Source organism: Saccoglossus kowalevskii, chromosome 9 (genome assembly GCF_978046115.1).
Source record: "Saccoglossus kowalevskii chromosome 9, keSacKowa6.1, whole genome shotgun sequence".
Lineage (NCBI taxonomy): Eukaryota > Metazoa > Hemichordata > Enteropneusta > Harrimaniidae > Saccoglossus > Saccoglossus kowalevskii.
In genome coordinates, this window is record NC_140649.1 from 19,649,113 (window position 1) to 19,665,517 (window position 16,405).

A 16,405-nucleotide genomic window follows, 5' to 3' on the forward strand; every position below is an offset into this window, starting at 1 on the left:
CATGTTGGTTTATACATACTTGAAGTTAAACTGGTAGAAATAATCAGGATTTTTTACAGAGCTAATATGTGATGTTAACAATAATTTATGAATTTATGTTTGATTAGCACCGATCTTTCTAGAAATTATTTTGAAAACGCAAATCACCTGAACTATTGACCTTGAAATGAGCATTACGTGAAATATGTATATTGATTCCCGAAACTGCATATTATTTGTATTTGAACAGAGTGTAATATTTCAAAATACTGTACCACATGTTTTAATGAAAAAAATAGCACTATGAAAAAGTCATAATTTCGGCTTGAACCGAGTTGGTGCAATTAATTCTCGCCTCTGTATGAATGCGACGAGGATAATCCCTTTGCCCGCTTAAGGATTAATCTATTTTGACACGATCTAAAAGCCCATCTGATCTAACCTATAATTACTTGTCACTGCACAATAAATACTAACAATGTTAGTCTGTTAATTCACTATCTTTATCTCTGAAACTTGGCGTTGCTTACAAATTTTTACTAGTTAATGAGCTAATAATGCCCATATTCAAGCTCAAAGGAAGCTGTGTGTAGGAATGAGCACCTAGTCGAGCACCCAATCAAAGAATATCCAAATGACAATTCTCGTGTAATAATTGCCGGAATAGGGAAATAAATTGCAGTTTTTTGAGAAAATAAAATTGCGTAATTAGTTGCGTCGTCATTGCCTTACACTACACTTTTACGACGAAACAAAACATTTATTTAGTACAATATTATTTACATACCATCAGAATTCATGATGTGAAATAGGTCTGTGGAGAAGCAATCAAATTAAAGAGTTTCATTATTATCTTTGTTTTCAATATTGACAATGCAACGCGCAAGTGAATTAGCGATGTTGAAATACATGTACAATTAGTTGGCACTAATTTTGAACCAAAATAAAACAGCAATTTCTTTTTCAAAAAGTGGTAGTTTGCAGTTATTCAGTATAGAAAAAGTGTTTAATAGCTTTGAAGGCCACACTACATTCCCGACTATTGATACTTACAGTGGTCACTATAATTATTTGGAAAATTAAAACAATGTTCAAAAATCGGGTTGCATGACTTCACGTTAAGAGATTTGTTTTTCGGAAAGGGCAGTGGCTGGGTCGAACGTGATTTCGAAATCATAAACCCTAAAAGTGGAGATTGAAAGCTCAGTTGTTTACGGTTGGTTAATTTTTTTTTAACGAAGTGATTAGCTAATTAAATATCTGCTATTTGTATTTTAACCAGGTGTGGCTGACCTCATGTTTTTATTTGAGGTATGTTACATGGTCAGTATTTATTTTGTATTGTTTTATCTATTATTTGTATATAAACATATATAAACGTGTTAGAGCCCGTTGACTGGTCTATGATATTAAATGTTGAAGTTATGAGAAATGAAATAAAGTGCAATTCAAAAACACATAATTTACATATATGAATATACATGTATAGTTTCTATATGTATATATATATCATACGATGGCACCATCTCGTATGAACGTTGATGTTTCTGATACATTTCTAACCATTTTCAAATTTTAGAAACATTGTCATGGACTTGAGACTGGGCTGCATTTTGTATTTTTCATGTCATCAGTTATCTGTAAGTTACATTACATCAATTGTTCGCAGAAAATGTTTCTGTGTGAGTGGACATGTTACTGTCTATGGACCACACAGTCGTGAAAATGTGCCAATCAAGATTCAAATTAATATTTAGTTGCATTTCATTAAACGTTTTTATTGTCATTTTTTTGCAGTTGCATACTTAGATATAACATTCTTTAGTGTAAAGGCATTGCCAAGTTTGACGGAAAGATACTTCATTGGTGGATACTCTGCTGGTGATGCTATAAATACTGTTGGTACATCATTTACATATGGTAGAGTAATAAATACAGGTACAGGAGATGACCTACCAAGTGTGACTTATGAAAACTTCAATGGTTATGCGAGACGACTCAATTTACCTGAAGGTGCAGGTAGACCAGGTGTATATTACTGTAATGCTTCAGATGTGTCAATACAAACAGTACAAGTAGCATCGCAAGGTGAGTAGATTAAATCATAGCTGCAGATATGACTTTACAATACAGCTCAACTTAACTACAGGTACAGGTAGACCAGGTGTATATTACTGTAATACTTTAGATGTGTCAATACAAACAGTACAAGTAGCATCACAATGTGAGTAGATCAAACCATAACAGCAGATATGGCTATACAATACAGCTCAACTTACCTACAGGTACACCAGGTGTATATTACTGTAATACTTCAGATGTGACAATACAAACAGTACAAGTAGCATCACAAGGTGAGTAGATTAAACCATAACAGCAGATTTGGCTATACAATACAGCTCAACTTACCTACAGTTACATGTAGACCAGGTGTATATTACTGTAATACTTTATATGTGCTAATACAAACAGTACAAGTAGCATCACAAGGTGAGTAGATAAAACCATAACAGCAGATTTGGCCATAGAATACAGCTAAACGTATCTACATGTACAGGTATACCAGGTGTATATTACTGTAATACTTTATATGTGCTAATACAAACAGTACAAGTAGCATCACAAGGTGAGTAGATCAAACCGTAACAGCAGATATGGTTATACAATACAGCTCAACTTACCTGTAAGTACAGGTAGACCAGGTGTATATTACTGTAATACTTCAGATGTGTCAATACAAACAGTACAAGTAGCATCACAAGGTGAGTAGATCAAAACAATAACAGCAGATATGACTATACAATACAGCTCAACTTACCTACAGGTACAGGTAGACCAGGTGTATATTACTGTAATACTTCAGATGTGCTAATACAAACAGTACAAGTAGCATCACAAGGTGAGTAGATAAAACCATAACAGCAGATTTGGCCATAGAATACAGCTAAACGTATCTACATGTACAGGTATACCAGGTGTATATTACTGTAATACTTTATATGTGCTAATACAAACAGTACAAGTAGCATCACAAGGTGAGTAGATCAAACCGTAACAGCAGATATGGTCATACAATACAGCTCAACTTACCTGTAAGTACAGGTAGACCAGGTGTATATTACTGTAATACTTTATATGTGCTAATACAAACAGTACAAGTAGCATCACAAGGTGAGTAGATTAAACTATAACAGCAGATATGGCGATACAATACAGCTCAACTTACCTACAAGTACAGGTAGACCAGGTGTATATTACTGTAATACTTTAAATGTGTTAATACAAACAGTACAAGTAGCATCACAATGTGAGTAGATCAAACCATAACAGCAGATATGCAATACAGCTCAACTTACCTACAGGTACATGTAGACCAGGTGTATATTACAGTAATACATTATATGTGCTAATACAAACAGTACAAGTAGCATCACAAGGTGAGTAGATTAAACCATATCTGCAGATATGGCTATACAATACAGCTCAACTTAACTACAGGTACAGGTAGACCAGGTGTACATTGCTGCAATACTCCAGATGTGTCAATACAAGCAGTACAAGTAGTATCACAAGGTGAGTAGATCAAAACAATAACAGCAGATATGGCTATACAATACAGCTCAACTTACCTACAGGTACATGTAGACCAGGAGTATATTACTGTAATACTTTATATGTGCTAATACAAACAGTACAAGTAGCATCACAAGGTGAGTAGATCAAACCATAGCTGCAGATATGGCTATACAATGCAACTTAACTTACCTACAGGTACAGGTAGACCAGGTGTATATTACTGTAATACTTTAAATGTGCTAATACAAACAGTACAGGTAGCATCACAAGGTGAGTAGATCAACCATAACAGCAGATATGGCTATACAATACAGCTCAACTTACCTACAGGTAAATGAAGACCAGGTGTATATTACTTTAATACTTTATATGTGCTAATAAAAACAGTACAAGTAGCATCACAAGGTGAGTAGATTAAACCATATATGCAGATATGGCTATACAATACAGCTCAACTTAACTACAGGTACAGGTAGAACAGGTGTACATTGCTGTAATACTTCAGATGTGTGAATACAAACAGTACAAGTAGCATCACAAGGTGAGTAGATCAAAACAATAACAGCAGATATGACTATACAATACAGCTCAACTTACCTACTGGTACAGGTAGACCAGGTGTATATTACTGTAATACTTTAGATGTGTTAATACAAACAGTACAAGTAGCATCACAAGGTGAGTAGATTAAACGATATCTGCAGATATGGCTATACAATACAGCTCAACTTAACTACAGGTACAGGTAGACCAGGTGTACATTGCTGTAATACTTCAGATGTGTCAATACAAACAGTACAACTAGCATCACAAGGTGAGTAGATCAAAATAATAACAGCAGATATGGCTATACAATACAGCTCAACTTACCTACAGGTACAGGTAGACGAGGTGTATATTTCTGTAATATTTCAGATGTGTCAATACAAACAGTAAAAGTAGCATCACAAGGTGAGTAGATTAAACCATAACAGCAGATATGGCTATACAATACAGCTCAACTTACCTACAGGTACAGGTAGACCAGGTGTATATTACTGTAATATTTTAGATGTGTCAATACAAACAGTAAAAGTAACATCGCAAGGTGAGTAGATCAAAACAATAACAGCAGATATGGCTATACAATACAGCTCAACTTGCTTACAGGTACAGGTAGACCAGGTGTATATTACTGTAACACTTTAGATGTGTCAATACAAACAGTACAAGTAGCATCATAAGGTGAGTGGATTAAACCATAGCTGCAGATACGGCTATACAATACAGCTCAACTTACCAACAGGTACAGGTAGACCAGGAGTATATTACTGTAATATTTCAGATGTGTCAATACAAACAGTAAAAGTAGCATCACAAGTTAAGAAGATCAAACCATAACAGCAGATATGGCTATACAATACAGCTCAACAAACCTACAAGTACGGTAGACCAGATGTATTTTACAGTAATACTTCAGATGTGTCAATACAAACAGTACAAGTAGCATCACAGGGTGAGTAGATCAAACCATAACAGCAGATATGGCTATACAATACAGCTCAACAAACTTACTAGTACGGGTAGACCAGGTGTATATTACTGTAATACTTCAGATGTGTCAATACAAACAGTACAAGTAGCATCACAAGGTGAATAGATCAAACCATAACAGCAGATATGGCAATACAATACAGCTCAACTTACCTAGGTACAGGTAGACCTTGTGTATATTACTGTAATACTTCAGATGTGTCAATACAAACAGTACAAGTAGCATCACAAGGTGAGTAGATCAATCCGTAACAGCAGATATGTCTTTACAATGCAGCTCAACCGACCTATAGGTACAGGTAGACCATGTGTATATTGCTGTAATACTTCAGATGTGTCAATACAAACAGTACAAGTAGGATCACAAGGTGAGTAGATCAATCCGTAACAGCAGATATGTCTTTACAATGCAGCTCAACTTACCTATAGGTACAGGTAGACCATGTGTATATTACTGTAATACTTCATATGTGTCAATACAAACAGTACAATAAGCATCACAAGGTGAGTAGATCAAACCGTAACAGCAGATATGTCTTTACAATGCAGCTCAACATACCTATAGGTACAGGTAGACCATGTGTATATTACTGTAATACCTCAGATGTGTCAATACAAACAGTACAATAAGCATCACAAGGTGAGTAGATCAAACCGTAACAGCAGATATGTCTTTACAATGCAGCTCAACTTACCTATATGTACAGGTAGACCATGTGTATATTACTGTAATACTTCAGATGTGTCAATACAAACAGTACAAGTAGCATCACAAGGCGAGTAGATCAAACCATAACAGCAGATATGGCTATACAATACAGCTCAACTTACCTACAGGTACAGGTAGACCAGGTGTATATTACTGTAATACTTCAGATGTGTCAATACAAACAGTACAAGTAGCATCACAAGGTGAGTAGATCAAACCATAACAGCAGATATGGCTATACAATACAGCTCAACTTACCTACAGGTACAGGTAGACCAGGTGTATATTACTGTAATACTTCAGATGTGTCAATACAAACAGTACAAGTAGCATCACAAGGTAAGTAGATCAAACCATAACAGCAGATATGGCGATACAATACAGCTCAACTTACCTACAGGTACAGGTAGACCAGGTGTATATTACTGTAATACTTCAGATGTGTCAATACAAACAGTACAAGTAGCATCACAAGGTAAGTAGATCAAACCATAACAGCAGATATGGCGATACAATACAGCTCAACTTACCTACAGGTACGGGTAGGCCAGGTGTATATTACTGTAATACCTCAGATGTGTCAATACAAACAGCGAATTAGCATCACAAGGTGATTAGATCAAACCATAGTAGCAGATATGGCTATATAAATCAGCTCAACTTATCTACAGGTACAAGTAGACCAGGTGTATATTACTGTAATTCTTCAGATGTGTCAATGCAAACAGTACAAGTAGCATCACAAGGTGAGTAGATTAAACCATAACAGCAGATTTGGCTATACAATGCAGCTCAACTTACCTACAGCTACAGGTTGATAAGGTGTATATTACTGTAATACTTCAGATGTGTCAATACAAATAGTACACGTAGCATTACAAGGTGAGTAGATCAAACCATAACAGCAGTTATGGCTGTACAATACAGCTCAATATACCTATATGTACAGGTAGACTAGGTGTATATCGACTATGCAGTACCGAAGTACATGAGCGTGATTGCAAATATAAAAACAGTCATTTTATGTGTTGTGATTTTGTAGAAAAAGCTAAAGCTACAGTAAACTGGGACGGAAATGAAATTGATCACACGAGTTGTAACTATTTTAATAAGGTGACACATTCAAACCAGCCCCTAGAAACAAAACTTTGACGGAAAAAATGTACAATAAATGCATTTAACAGGTTAAATATTTGTCATATTTGAGCAAAGTGGTGGAAAAACGTTTCAAATAATGTACATATCATCTATATACGTAGCACTTGCATTTACGTGAATTACATGGATTCAACATTCAAATGTGATTTTCGAAGATGCACATTTAATAGCACAAAAATGATATGTTTCATGATTAATGGTGAATTTATATTCTTTTTTGCATACATCTGTTTCCGCAAACATGTTTATTTGTATTGTTCAAACAGCTGAAATATACCCAGAGATTCAAACCAAGACAGTAAGTTGGGGAGATGATGTAACACTGACCATGACCATACAATCAGCATCAATATCAGAATCACAATTGATATGGAAACATAATGGTGTGGATATAGAAGCATGGGATGGACAAAGTAGTATTACTATTACATCAGCTAAACCATCAGATGCTGGAATTTATGAATGTTATACTACTCAACAACAACGACAAAATGGATTAAATGGTTTTATGAGACTTATTGTTAGGCGTGAGTTCATTTTATTTTACATAACTTGAATACGAGTCATTTCTATGGTACACTGTTTTCATTGTAAATTTTCTACTTAAAATGTGTATTTGAAACCTCATCTTCAATAGGAGCCAGGTCATTTTTTAAAAACCAAACAGAACCAACAATTCACCATTTCTCATATGTATATATGCTCTCAAAGAAGCTGCATTCTCTGTTGCTTCAATCAATTCTAATAGAAGCCGCGGCTTCTCAGGCAGATTTTACAGTGTTCTATATAAAACAAAAAAATCACAGATGCAAATGCATTGTATTTGTTTCACTGGCCCATGTATAAGAATTTACATACATGATCGGTAATGACAACATAACACGGAAGAACATGAACATCAAGTCACAGGAACTTTCACTACAGCCCATATGGAAGTCGCAACAGTGCAGCATTATGATGACGATTTGATTATATAACAAATATGTGGAACTAGAGTGATAAAAAAGACCAAATACATACTCGACAGTGCCCTAGCTGCAACAGTGTTGTAACAGAAATAAAAACATTGCCGCATTTGAGGGCCTGGACACATACTCAGAATGAAACAAAACTATATCCTGAAAGTACCTCTGATGGACTCTACCTGGCAAAGAATGTAGTTCAGAACTGTTTAATAAGTCGTACCTTGCAAAATTTAGGCTGCAAAATAGAATTTGTTATTTATTCTGATTCTTACAGGTTGTTCTAATGGTAAATATGGTGATACATGTCTACTTAACTGTCCTACATGTTATAATGGAGGTATATGTAATGCAGACACTGGAGAATGTATATGTTCACCAGGATTTACAGGAGATGACTGCAATACAGGTACGACATATAATGACACAATATCATGACCTATACAGAAAATATGTTGTTGGATGTTTTGAGTTTAAAGCATCCGTCCATGTACCCGATGTCATTCCTTGGACATGATGTGGTTTAATTTTGGTACACAGTCAAATCATGGTGGAATGCATACACTGTCACGATTTGTCTTTTTGTTTCGCTAAAACGTGGTATCAACATCATGCACATCATTTCATTTTGCGATTAAAATTGGTCAATTGGTGTTCATTTTTGTTTTGATAGCCCCGTCACACCATAACGTTTTGGTCAGCGTTCTCTGAACGTTCCAATCGTGGAACGTTCCAATTTCCGAGCGTTCTGGAACGAGGTAGACACATCCAGCGTTCGATTAACGAGTGCCTTAACGTATGTCTAGCGTCAATCTGATTAAAATCCGATGTAGGTATGAGGCTCCAATGTTCTTTTTTTTTAATATTTTTTTTATAACCCTTTATATTGTATATATTTGTATTTTAGTTTGAATATGTCGATTTTTTTTTCTTGCCGTTAATCAGTTCTTAGAAAATTGTGTCCCAGTCGCCTCTAACTACATCTGACTCAATGCCTATACAAATCTCGTACAAATCTCGCCCAGGGACCAGCCAATCAGATCATTGGTTACAAACGCGCCTGAGCATGACTCAAAACATGGCGGCGTACTGCTGCTACTTTTGCGTGAGCTGGACCTAATACAACTTATTAACAACAGTTTTTTCGATGATGGATGCTTGTCTAAAATAACAAGTAAGTAGCATTCATTAACCAGTTTGGCCTTGATTGTATTTCATTACTGTTTGGTGGCAGATGAATTCAATGTGCAGGCAATGTTCTTTTTTTCGGCGTCGGTGTACCGGTATCAACTTCAAGTCATTTTATCCCAATCACGATCTTTACTTCAAGTTGAAAATTCATTTTAGTCGATTGTTCATAAACTAAGAATTCATGAAAAATTTGTGTTTTTTCTACTGCTCCCCGTTGACAAATTGGCCACCGTCAACACGCATGTTTACGATTTGGGGGAAACAACGCTCGCTATCAATTCACCGTGTTACATGTTTGTTTATTTTTTTCAGAAAGAACGTGACACCCCAGAAACAATTATCCTCCAGGGCAGATGAATGTGTTATTTGTGGATTCAGTTTTAGAAGCAAACTACTAGTATTCGCGTGTCGATAGTATATATTTATATAATTTACATAATATTTATGTTAATCACCTATATTGAATTTATTGATGTGCATTGCTAACAGCACAGATATCTCAGCTGAGAGGCTGCAAGCACAGTGTACTTTTTTCGCAACTATTGTAATGCAAATTTCATACAATTTACGTTACGAGATTAATGCAGCACATGGATTAATTTAACATGTTAATTAGTATTTTCTTAGACATGATGCTGTACTATATATTTTTTCCATACCAGTTCTGTTTTTTTTATAATTATTGATCACTTCGTTGTTCTTGTCTATGTCTGATCAGAATTGATTCTATCTATTTTTTAGTCAGTGTTTTGATGCAAAATGTCTTAGTTTATATCTTTGGTCACATAAAGAAAAGATCAACCAGGTATCTTTTTTTTAACTGGCATTTTGGAATAGTTGTGCTATTTTGATAAACAGTACCATCACAATTACCTAATAGTAGGTAGCCACATATCCCTGTTGACTTAACAAAAATTAAAATTCTAAAACTGTGATGAATAGCTGCCAAATACTTCTGTTATTTTTATAAGAATATTTTCAGTAAATTTGACAAACATATTTTCTTTGAGATAAATATTTATTGATACTTAAATAAACCTTGTTCTGTCAGTTTTTTGTAAGCAGATGAACATGTTACGCTTATAAAAACACAGCTGGAAAATAAATTGATGGCTTAAGAATGTAAATATATGCTATGTTTCATGACATTAACCAAGATGTCACTTATTTAGGTGATGTGGTTTATTGCTCTTCATGTCACTGATGTCTTCATTTGATGCAAAATCTTCAAATAAGTTAACCCTCCTACATACTGTTACATTTATTATATAATTTATTAATTTACATGATAAAATAAGACTGCTGAGATGGTTCATAATCTCTACCAACTCAACCCGACCCCTGTATTATAACTTTTAATATCTAAAGAGGGATCTAAATGGAGTACATTTTTGATAAAAATGCCCATACCAAAGGCTGTGTGGCATAATATTAATTTCTAACTTTAGTTTGACACTTCAGCTATTTCTTTTGAATGCGATTCTTGTACAATACTGTACTATAGTTTCCTTATAGTACCGGTACATTCACATATAAAAAAAAACTGACTGGGAATACTCCTCTTTAAAATAATGATATTTTAGAGCTAATGAAAAATATATAATTGTCTGTGGGAAAGTATCTTTCTCTTTTCTTAGTTTGTCAAACATCCAATTAAATATGGATACACTGTCCCTAAGAGTTTGGAATAATGTAATGCGGCTGTCTTTCAACTGGGACTGTAGAGATTTTGAGGCAGTTGTGATCAGTGCAAGGACTGTAACATCAGGTAAAACAGCATAGTTCCCCAACATGCTAGAAAAATTCCTTGAATGCACTTTGTTGTGTCTTGCTGTCATCTGATTTTTCACCCCTACAAAAAAGATCACAGAAATTATCATTTGAAGGTAAACGTGTACAATTTAGGACTCCAAATTAATCATTTCCTGATTTTTAAGAAAAAAAATTCTCTAATAAAACATGTACACTGAAATGTTGGTAGAATGAGCACTTTTATAATGAATTGCCCAAATAACTTAATGAATCAACACTGCTCTGTACATATGCAGTAGTGGAGGAATATGTTCACATATATCCTACATTAAAAATATTCGCATTTTATCAGAAAATATGAAATGAGTGACTAAGCCACTTTTAAACCGCATTTCATTGACCATTCAACATGAACTTCTACAATTTATAACACACATAATGCAAACTATGATTTTAATGTTGAAACTTACCTGAACTTTCATTAATAAAACCACGGGTGAAACTATGATAACAGAACCAGGTTCCTCATTATACATGGGTAGATTAGCGATTTAACCAAATCCAGTTGGCAGGATGGCTTGGATATTGTTTTTTGATAACAGATGTGTTAATGCCTCTTTCTTGCACACCTTAAGGAAAGGGGAAATGTGCACATTTAATATATCACAATAACAAAATTGACTCGGCAAATAAATTATTCACGTTACTGGTTCATGCATATAGGTCACAGTCACGGCGTCACGTGAAGACAAAACTATTACTGTTACTCACAGGCGCTCGGACCGTTTAACGGTTAAGACGGGATCGGAGTAGGGGAATGTCGTTGAAAGGCTAAATACAAATACGAAAATTACTGACATGAAAGCCATAGGTTTATCAGAGACTCACAAAAGCATTGCCTGGCCGTAATACATTAACGCATAATGCAATAGTTAGATCGTGATGACTGTGTCAGTATAAAGTCGAAACAACATGCACGTAACTGATTTGTATAGGCATTGAGTCAGATGTAGTTAGAAGCGACTGGGACACAATTTTCTAAGAACTGATTAACGGCAAGAATAACCAAAAAATCGACATATTCAAACTAAAATACAAATATATATAATATAAAGGGTTATAAAAAAAAAAAGCCTCATACCTACATAGGATTTTAATCAGATTGGTCTAGCGTGTTCCTAACCCACGAGAAGCGTGTAATGAGCGACCAAGTAAGATACCCCTGGAAATCATTTACGTGTGCTAACGTGTCACTAGCGCGCGACGAACGACTTTTAAACGTTAGGTGAGCGTGTTGAGCGTGTATCTAACGTGTGAATAACGAACGAATAGTTTAGGTCGTTAATTTGACGTTAGTCGCACGCTTTAGTGCGATAGGGGCACGTTCAGCGGTCGTTGACAGGTCGCTAGTGAGTTGTTCACTGCAAAGCGAGCGATTGGTAACAACTAAGTAACGCTAGAGCAACGACTGACTAACGATTGTCGAACGCGTCGAACGTTATTTAACGTTTAACAGCATTTAAAAATAAACATTGAAGAACGCTGGTCTCAAATGAAAACTTTTGTGCATGTTCAAAACGTTTTTTTGGGATCAGCGTTCTCCGCCGATTCCCGACGATCAGCTACGATTACCGACGTTCACTAGTGTTATCACGGCGCTCTTCTGGCGCTGTCCCAGCGACTTTGGGCGACTACCAACGTTTCCTCAAACACCAGATAACGCTAGCCAGAACGTCATGGTGTGACTGCCCCTTCAGATTATGGGTCTGTACGATCCTCGTAGATATTGCTGTCACATATGTTAACTATACTCTTTTATACCATGTTGTCCACTTAGCACAGTATCCCTCAAAGAGAAAAGAAGTGCCAAGTATGGTATTGATAATAAAGGTTTCAATATCTTGTCTGTTTTAGTCTTGGTTATGCATGCTGATTTTTGTCTGTTGGACATCCGAACAAACTTAGGCGGACTTCTGTCAGATTTGTTAGCTCCACTGTCATCTGATAGCATCGAAATGTGCACTATATATAATCTAAGCTTCCACAAAGACAAACATTATGGAACAAACTGCAGTACAAGTTTGTTCTACTTTGATTATGTTTAATTATAGCTTACAGTGATTAATGTTACTCTTATCGCCACCTTAGAAGGTTTGTGCAAAATGTTTGTATGTCAACAGTGTCAAATTATTCACGCAATGTGGAAACATTGAAGTTATATGACAAATATCTTGATTTACTGATAAATGGGTAAAGATGCACATGTTTTAAACAACAGATGACATTATTTAGGTTATGTATTCATTAATCTTTTTAAATTACATACTGTAGGTTGCCAAAATAGAGGGACATGGGGGAAAAATTGTGGCAGAATATGTTCACCGGGAAATAGTGACGGATGTCGAACAAGAATGTTTTGTGTTTCTGATCCATATGGATGTTCATGTCTTGCATCATATACAGGATTAGATTGCAATACAGGTAAGTTGAATGAATACACCAAGCAGTACTGATGGTTGTCATAGTGTAATGATGTGTGTTTCTGATCCATATGGATGTTCATGTCTTGCATCATATACAGGATTATATTGCAATACAGGTAAGTTGAATGAATACACCTAGCAGTACTGATGGTTGTCATAGTGTAATGATGTGTGTTTCTGATCCATATGGATGATCATGTCTTACATCATATACAGGATTATATTGCAATACAGGTAAGTTGAATGAATACACCTAGCAGTACTGACGGTTGTCATAGTGTAATGATGTGTGTTTCTGATCCATATGGATGATCATGTCTTACATCATATACAGGATTAGATTGCAATACAGGTAAGTTGAATAAATACACCTAACAGTACTGATGGTTGTCATAGTGTAATGATGTGTGTTTCTGATCCATATGGATGTTCATGTCTTGCATCATATACAGAATTAGATTGCAATACAGGTAAGTTGAATAAATACACCTAGCAGTACTGATGGTTGTCATAGAGTAATGATGTGTGTTTCTGATCCATATGGATGTTCATGATGTGTATCATATACAGGATTAGATTGTAATACAGGTAAGTTGAATAAATACACCTAGCAGTACCAATGGTTGTCATAGTGTAATAATGTGTGTTTCTGATCCATATGGATGTTCATGTCTTGCATCATATACAGGATTAGATTGCAATACAGGTACGTTGAATAAATACACCTATCAGTACTGATGGTTGTCATAGTGTAATGATGTTTGTTTCAGATCTTCATGTCATGCATCATATACAGGATTAGATTGCAATACAGGTAAGTTGAATAAATACACCTAGCAGTACTGATGGTTGTCATAGTGTAATGATGTGTGTTTCTGATCCATATGGATGTTCATGTCTTGAATCATATAGAGGATTAGATTGCAATACAGGTAAGTTGAATAAATATACCTAGCAGTACTGATGGTTGCCATAGTGTAATAATGTGTGTTTCTGATCCATGTGGATGCTCATGTCTTGCATCATATACAGGATTAGATTGTAATACAGGTAAGTTGAATAAATACACCTAGCATTACTAATGGTTGTCATAGTGTAATGATGTGTGCTTCTGATCCATATGGATGTTCATGTCTTGCATCATAAACAGGATTAGATTGCAATACAGGTAAGTTGAATAAATACAACTAGCAGTACTAATGGTTGTCATAGTGTAATAATGTGTGTTTCTGATCCATATGAATGTTCATGTCTTGCATCATATGCAGGATTAGATTTCAATACAGGTAAGTTGAATAAATACACCTAGCAGTACTAATGGTTGTCATAGTGTAATGATGTGTGTTTCTGATCCGTATAGATGTACACGTCATACAGGATTAGATTGCAATATAGGTAAGTTGAATAAATACACCAAACAGTACTGATGGTTGTCATAGTGTAATGATGTGTGTTTATGGTCACATTTCCATATTTATTTTAATAAACATAATACATTAAGGTGAAATGCTATGGAAAGGTAAAAACGATAAAGACAAATTCATATATACTCAGTTTAGAAAACAATCGGTCAATAAAATACGGTGAAAATAGCATGTTTGTCTGTTTTTCGTGGTCCATAGAACACACTAAAATGTATTTTTATATATATTATTTTACTCTTAAAATTGCAGTAAAGTTAACACGCTGTTGATTATTTTTAATTCAATACTAAAACGATTAATTGTAGACAGATTTTGATACCAAATAATGTCACTGGTCATTAGTATATCCTATATGTGCACATGAAAAAACTCCCTTCGTCCCTTCCATTAGTATGCTAATGAGACTCGTCCGTGGTACATCAATTATTGGAAAATGTGTTGGGTACGTTTTTTTGAATATAGAACGGATACAGTTGCTAGTTAATTGATGTGTTAGTTTTGCACGTTGGGTGAGATATGAGTGTAGTTATTACACCTAAAAACGACAAGAAAGGATGTTTCCACCACAGTCACTGTGAGTGCTTAAAATGACTGTCAGTCATGGGCTTATGCGAAATCAAAGTGTTAATACCGATTGAATAACATATATAGTATGTAAAACATTCAACCACATATTCTTTGGAATGGATTGTGTTTAACATAAGCGAAAAACAAACACACAGAAAAGTGCTTTCAATAGGTTAAGGGGCTTCCTTTAGAATTGAATAAAGCGTCTTTTCAAAACAGTTGATGGCGAAGCATAAGATGTTAGCAGATAGAATACCAAGTAAACAACTGGATGGCCATAACAAATGCATTTCCCAAGACAAACTGGTGCAATCATGGCAATTCAACTTACCATACTCTTACACGTGTGTCCAGTCTGGTGCAATAACATTTTATTAAAATAAGTTTTTAGTCAATCATTTTCAAAAATTTCGTTCTCAGAAAGTTTGTGAGTTTGATATGAGACAACTTATGATGCAAAGCAAATTATAAGGAATTCATCATGAATAATATTTAGTATTTAGCGTGAATTTGTTACTGTAAAACTAGTTTGATTTTTAAATTTGAACATCTTATAACGATTGGCTGTGAGCACATGTTGATTCAGATATTAACTGAGTTAAAATCACTTGCTATCTTTGGTGTATCCATATAAAATGCTTCTCGACATTCTAGTAGTAGAATACATTGTGTAGATTTTATTCCAATTTCTTATCACCACCAGTTCCCACTTTTCATCTCAAATTCACAAAATAGAAATTGGGACAAAATTAGGGTTCAATCCCCAGAAAAAGTGCAGACAAATTTGGTTGATAATGTCTGGTGGTAAAGGTTTAAACTTTTCCTCAGTGTTCCGTAGGATCAAGTAATACCTGTGAGATTCCTATTTTTGACCAGATTGCCCTGTTGGGAATTATGGAGCTGGTTGTACTCAGACATGTCACTGTACCAATGGATGTAGTAAATCAGATGCCGATCTACTTGTATCTGGAGAATGTACTATAAGTGGAGATACTTGTGATGATGGATGGGGTGGTGAAAACTGTAGAGGTATGGTTATCTCTTCACATGAGTACAGAATCAACGGTCACC

The 16,405-nt window shown here is 35.1% G+C and overlaps 1 protein-coding gene across 1 annotated transcript; it reads left to right on the forward strand.

The window, feature by feature from the left end:
* Window positions 1-1,495: 1,495 nt before the first annotated feature.
* Window positions 1,496-16,278, forward strand: LOC146738948 (angiopoietin-1 receptor-like; the record flags this gene model as incomplete). The annotated part of the gene is made up of 6 exons (XM_085503980.1): window positions 1,496-1,508; window positions 1,777-2,067; window positions 7,222-7,482; window positions 8,195-8,326; window positions 13,192-13,341; window positions 16,211-16,278. Coding segments are annotated over exons 1-6 (915 nt in total), but the record flags the coding sequence as incomplete, so codon positions are not given.
* Window positions 16,279-16,405: the final 127 nt, after the last annotated feature.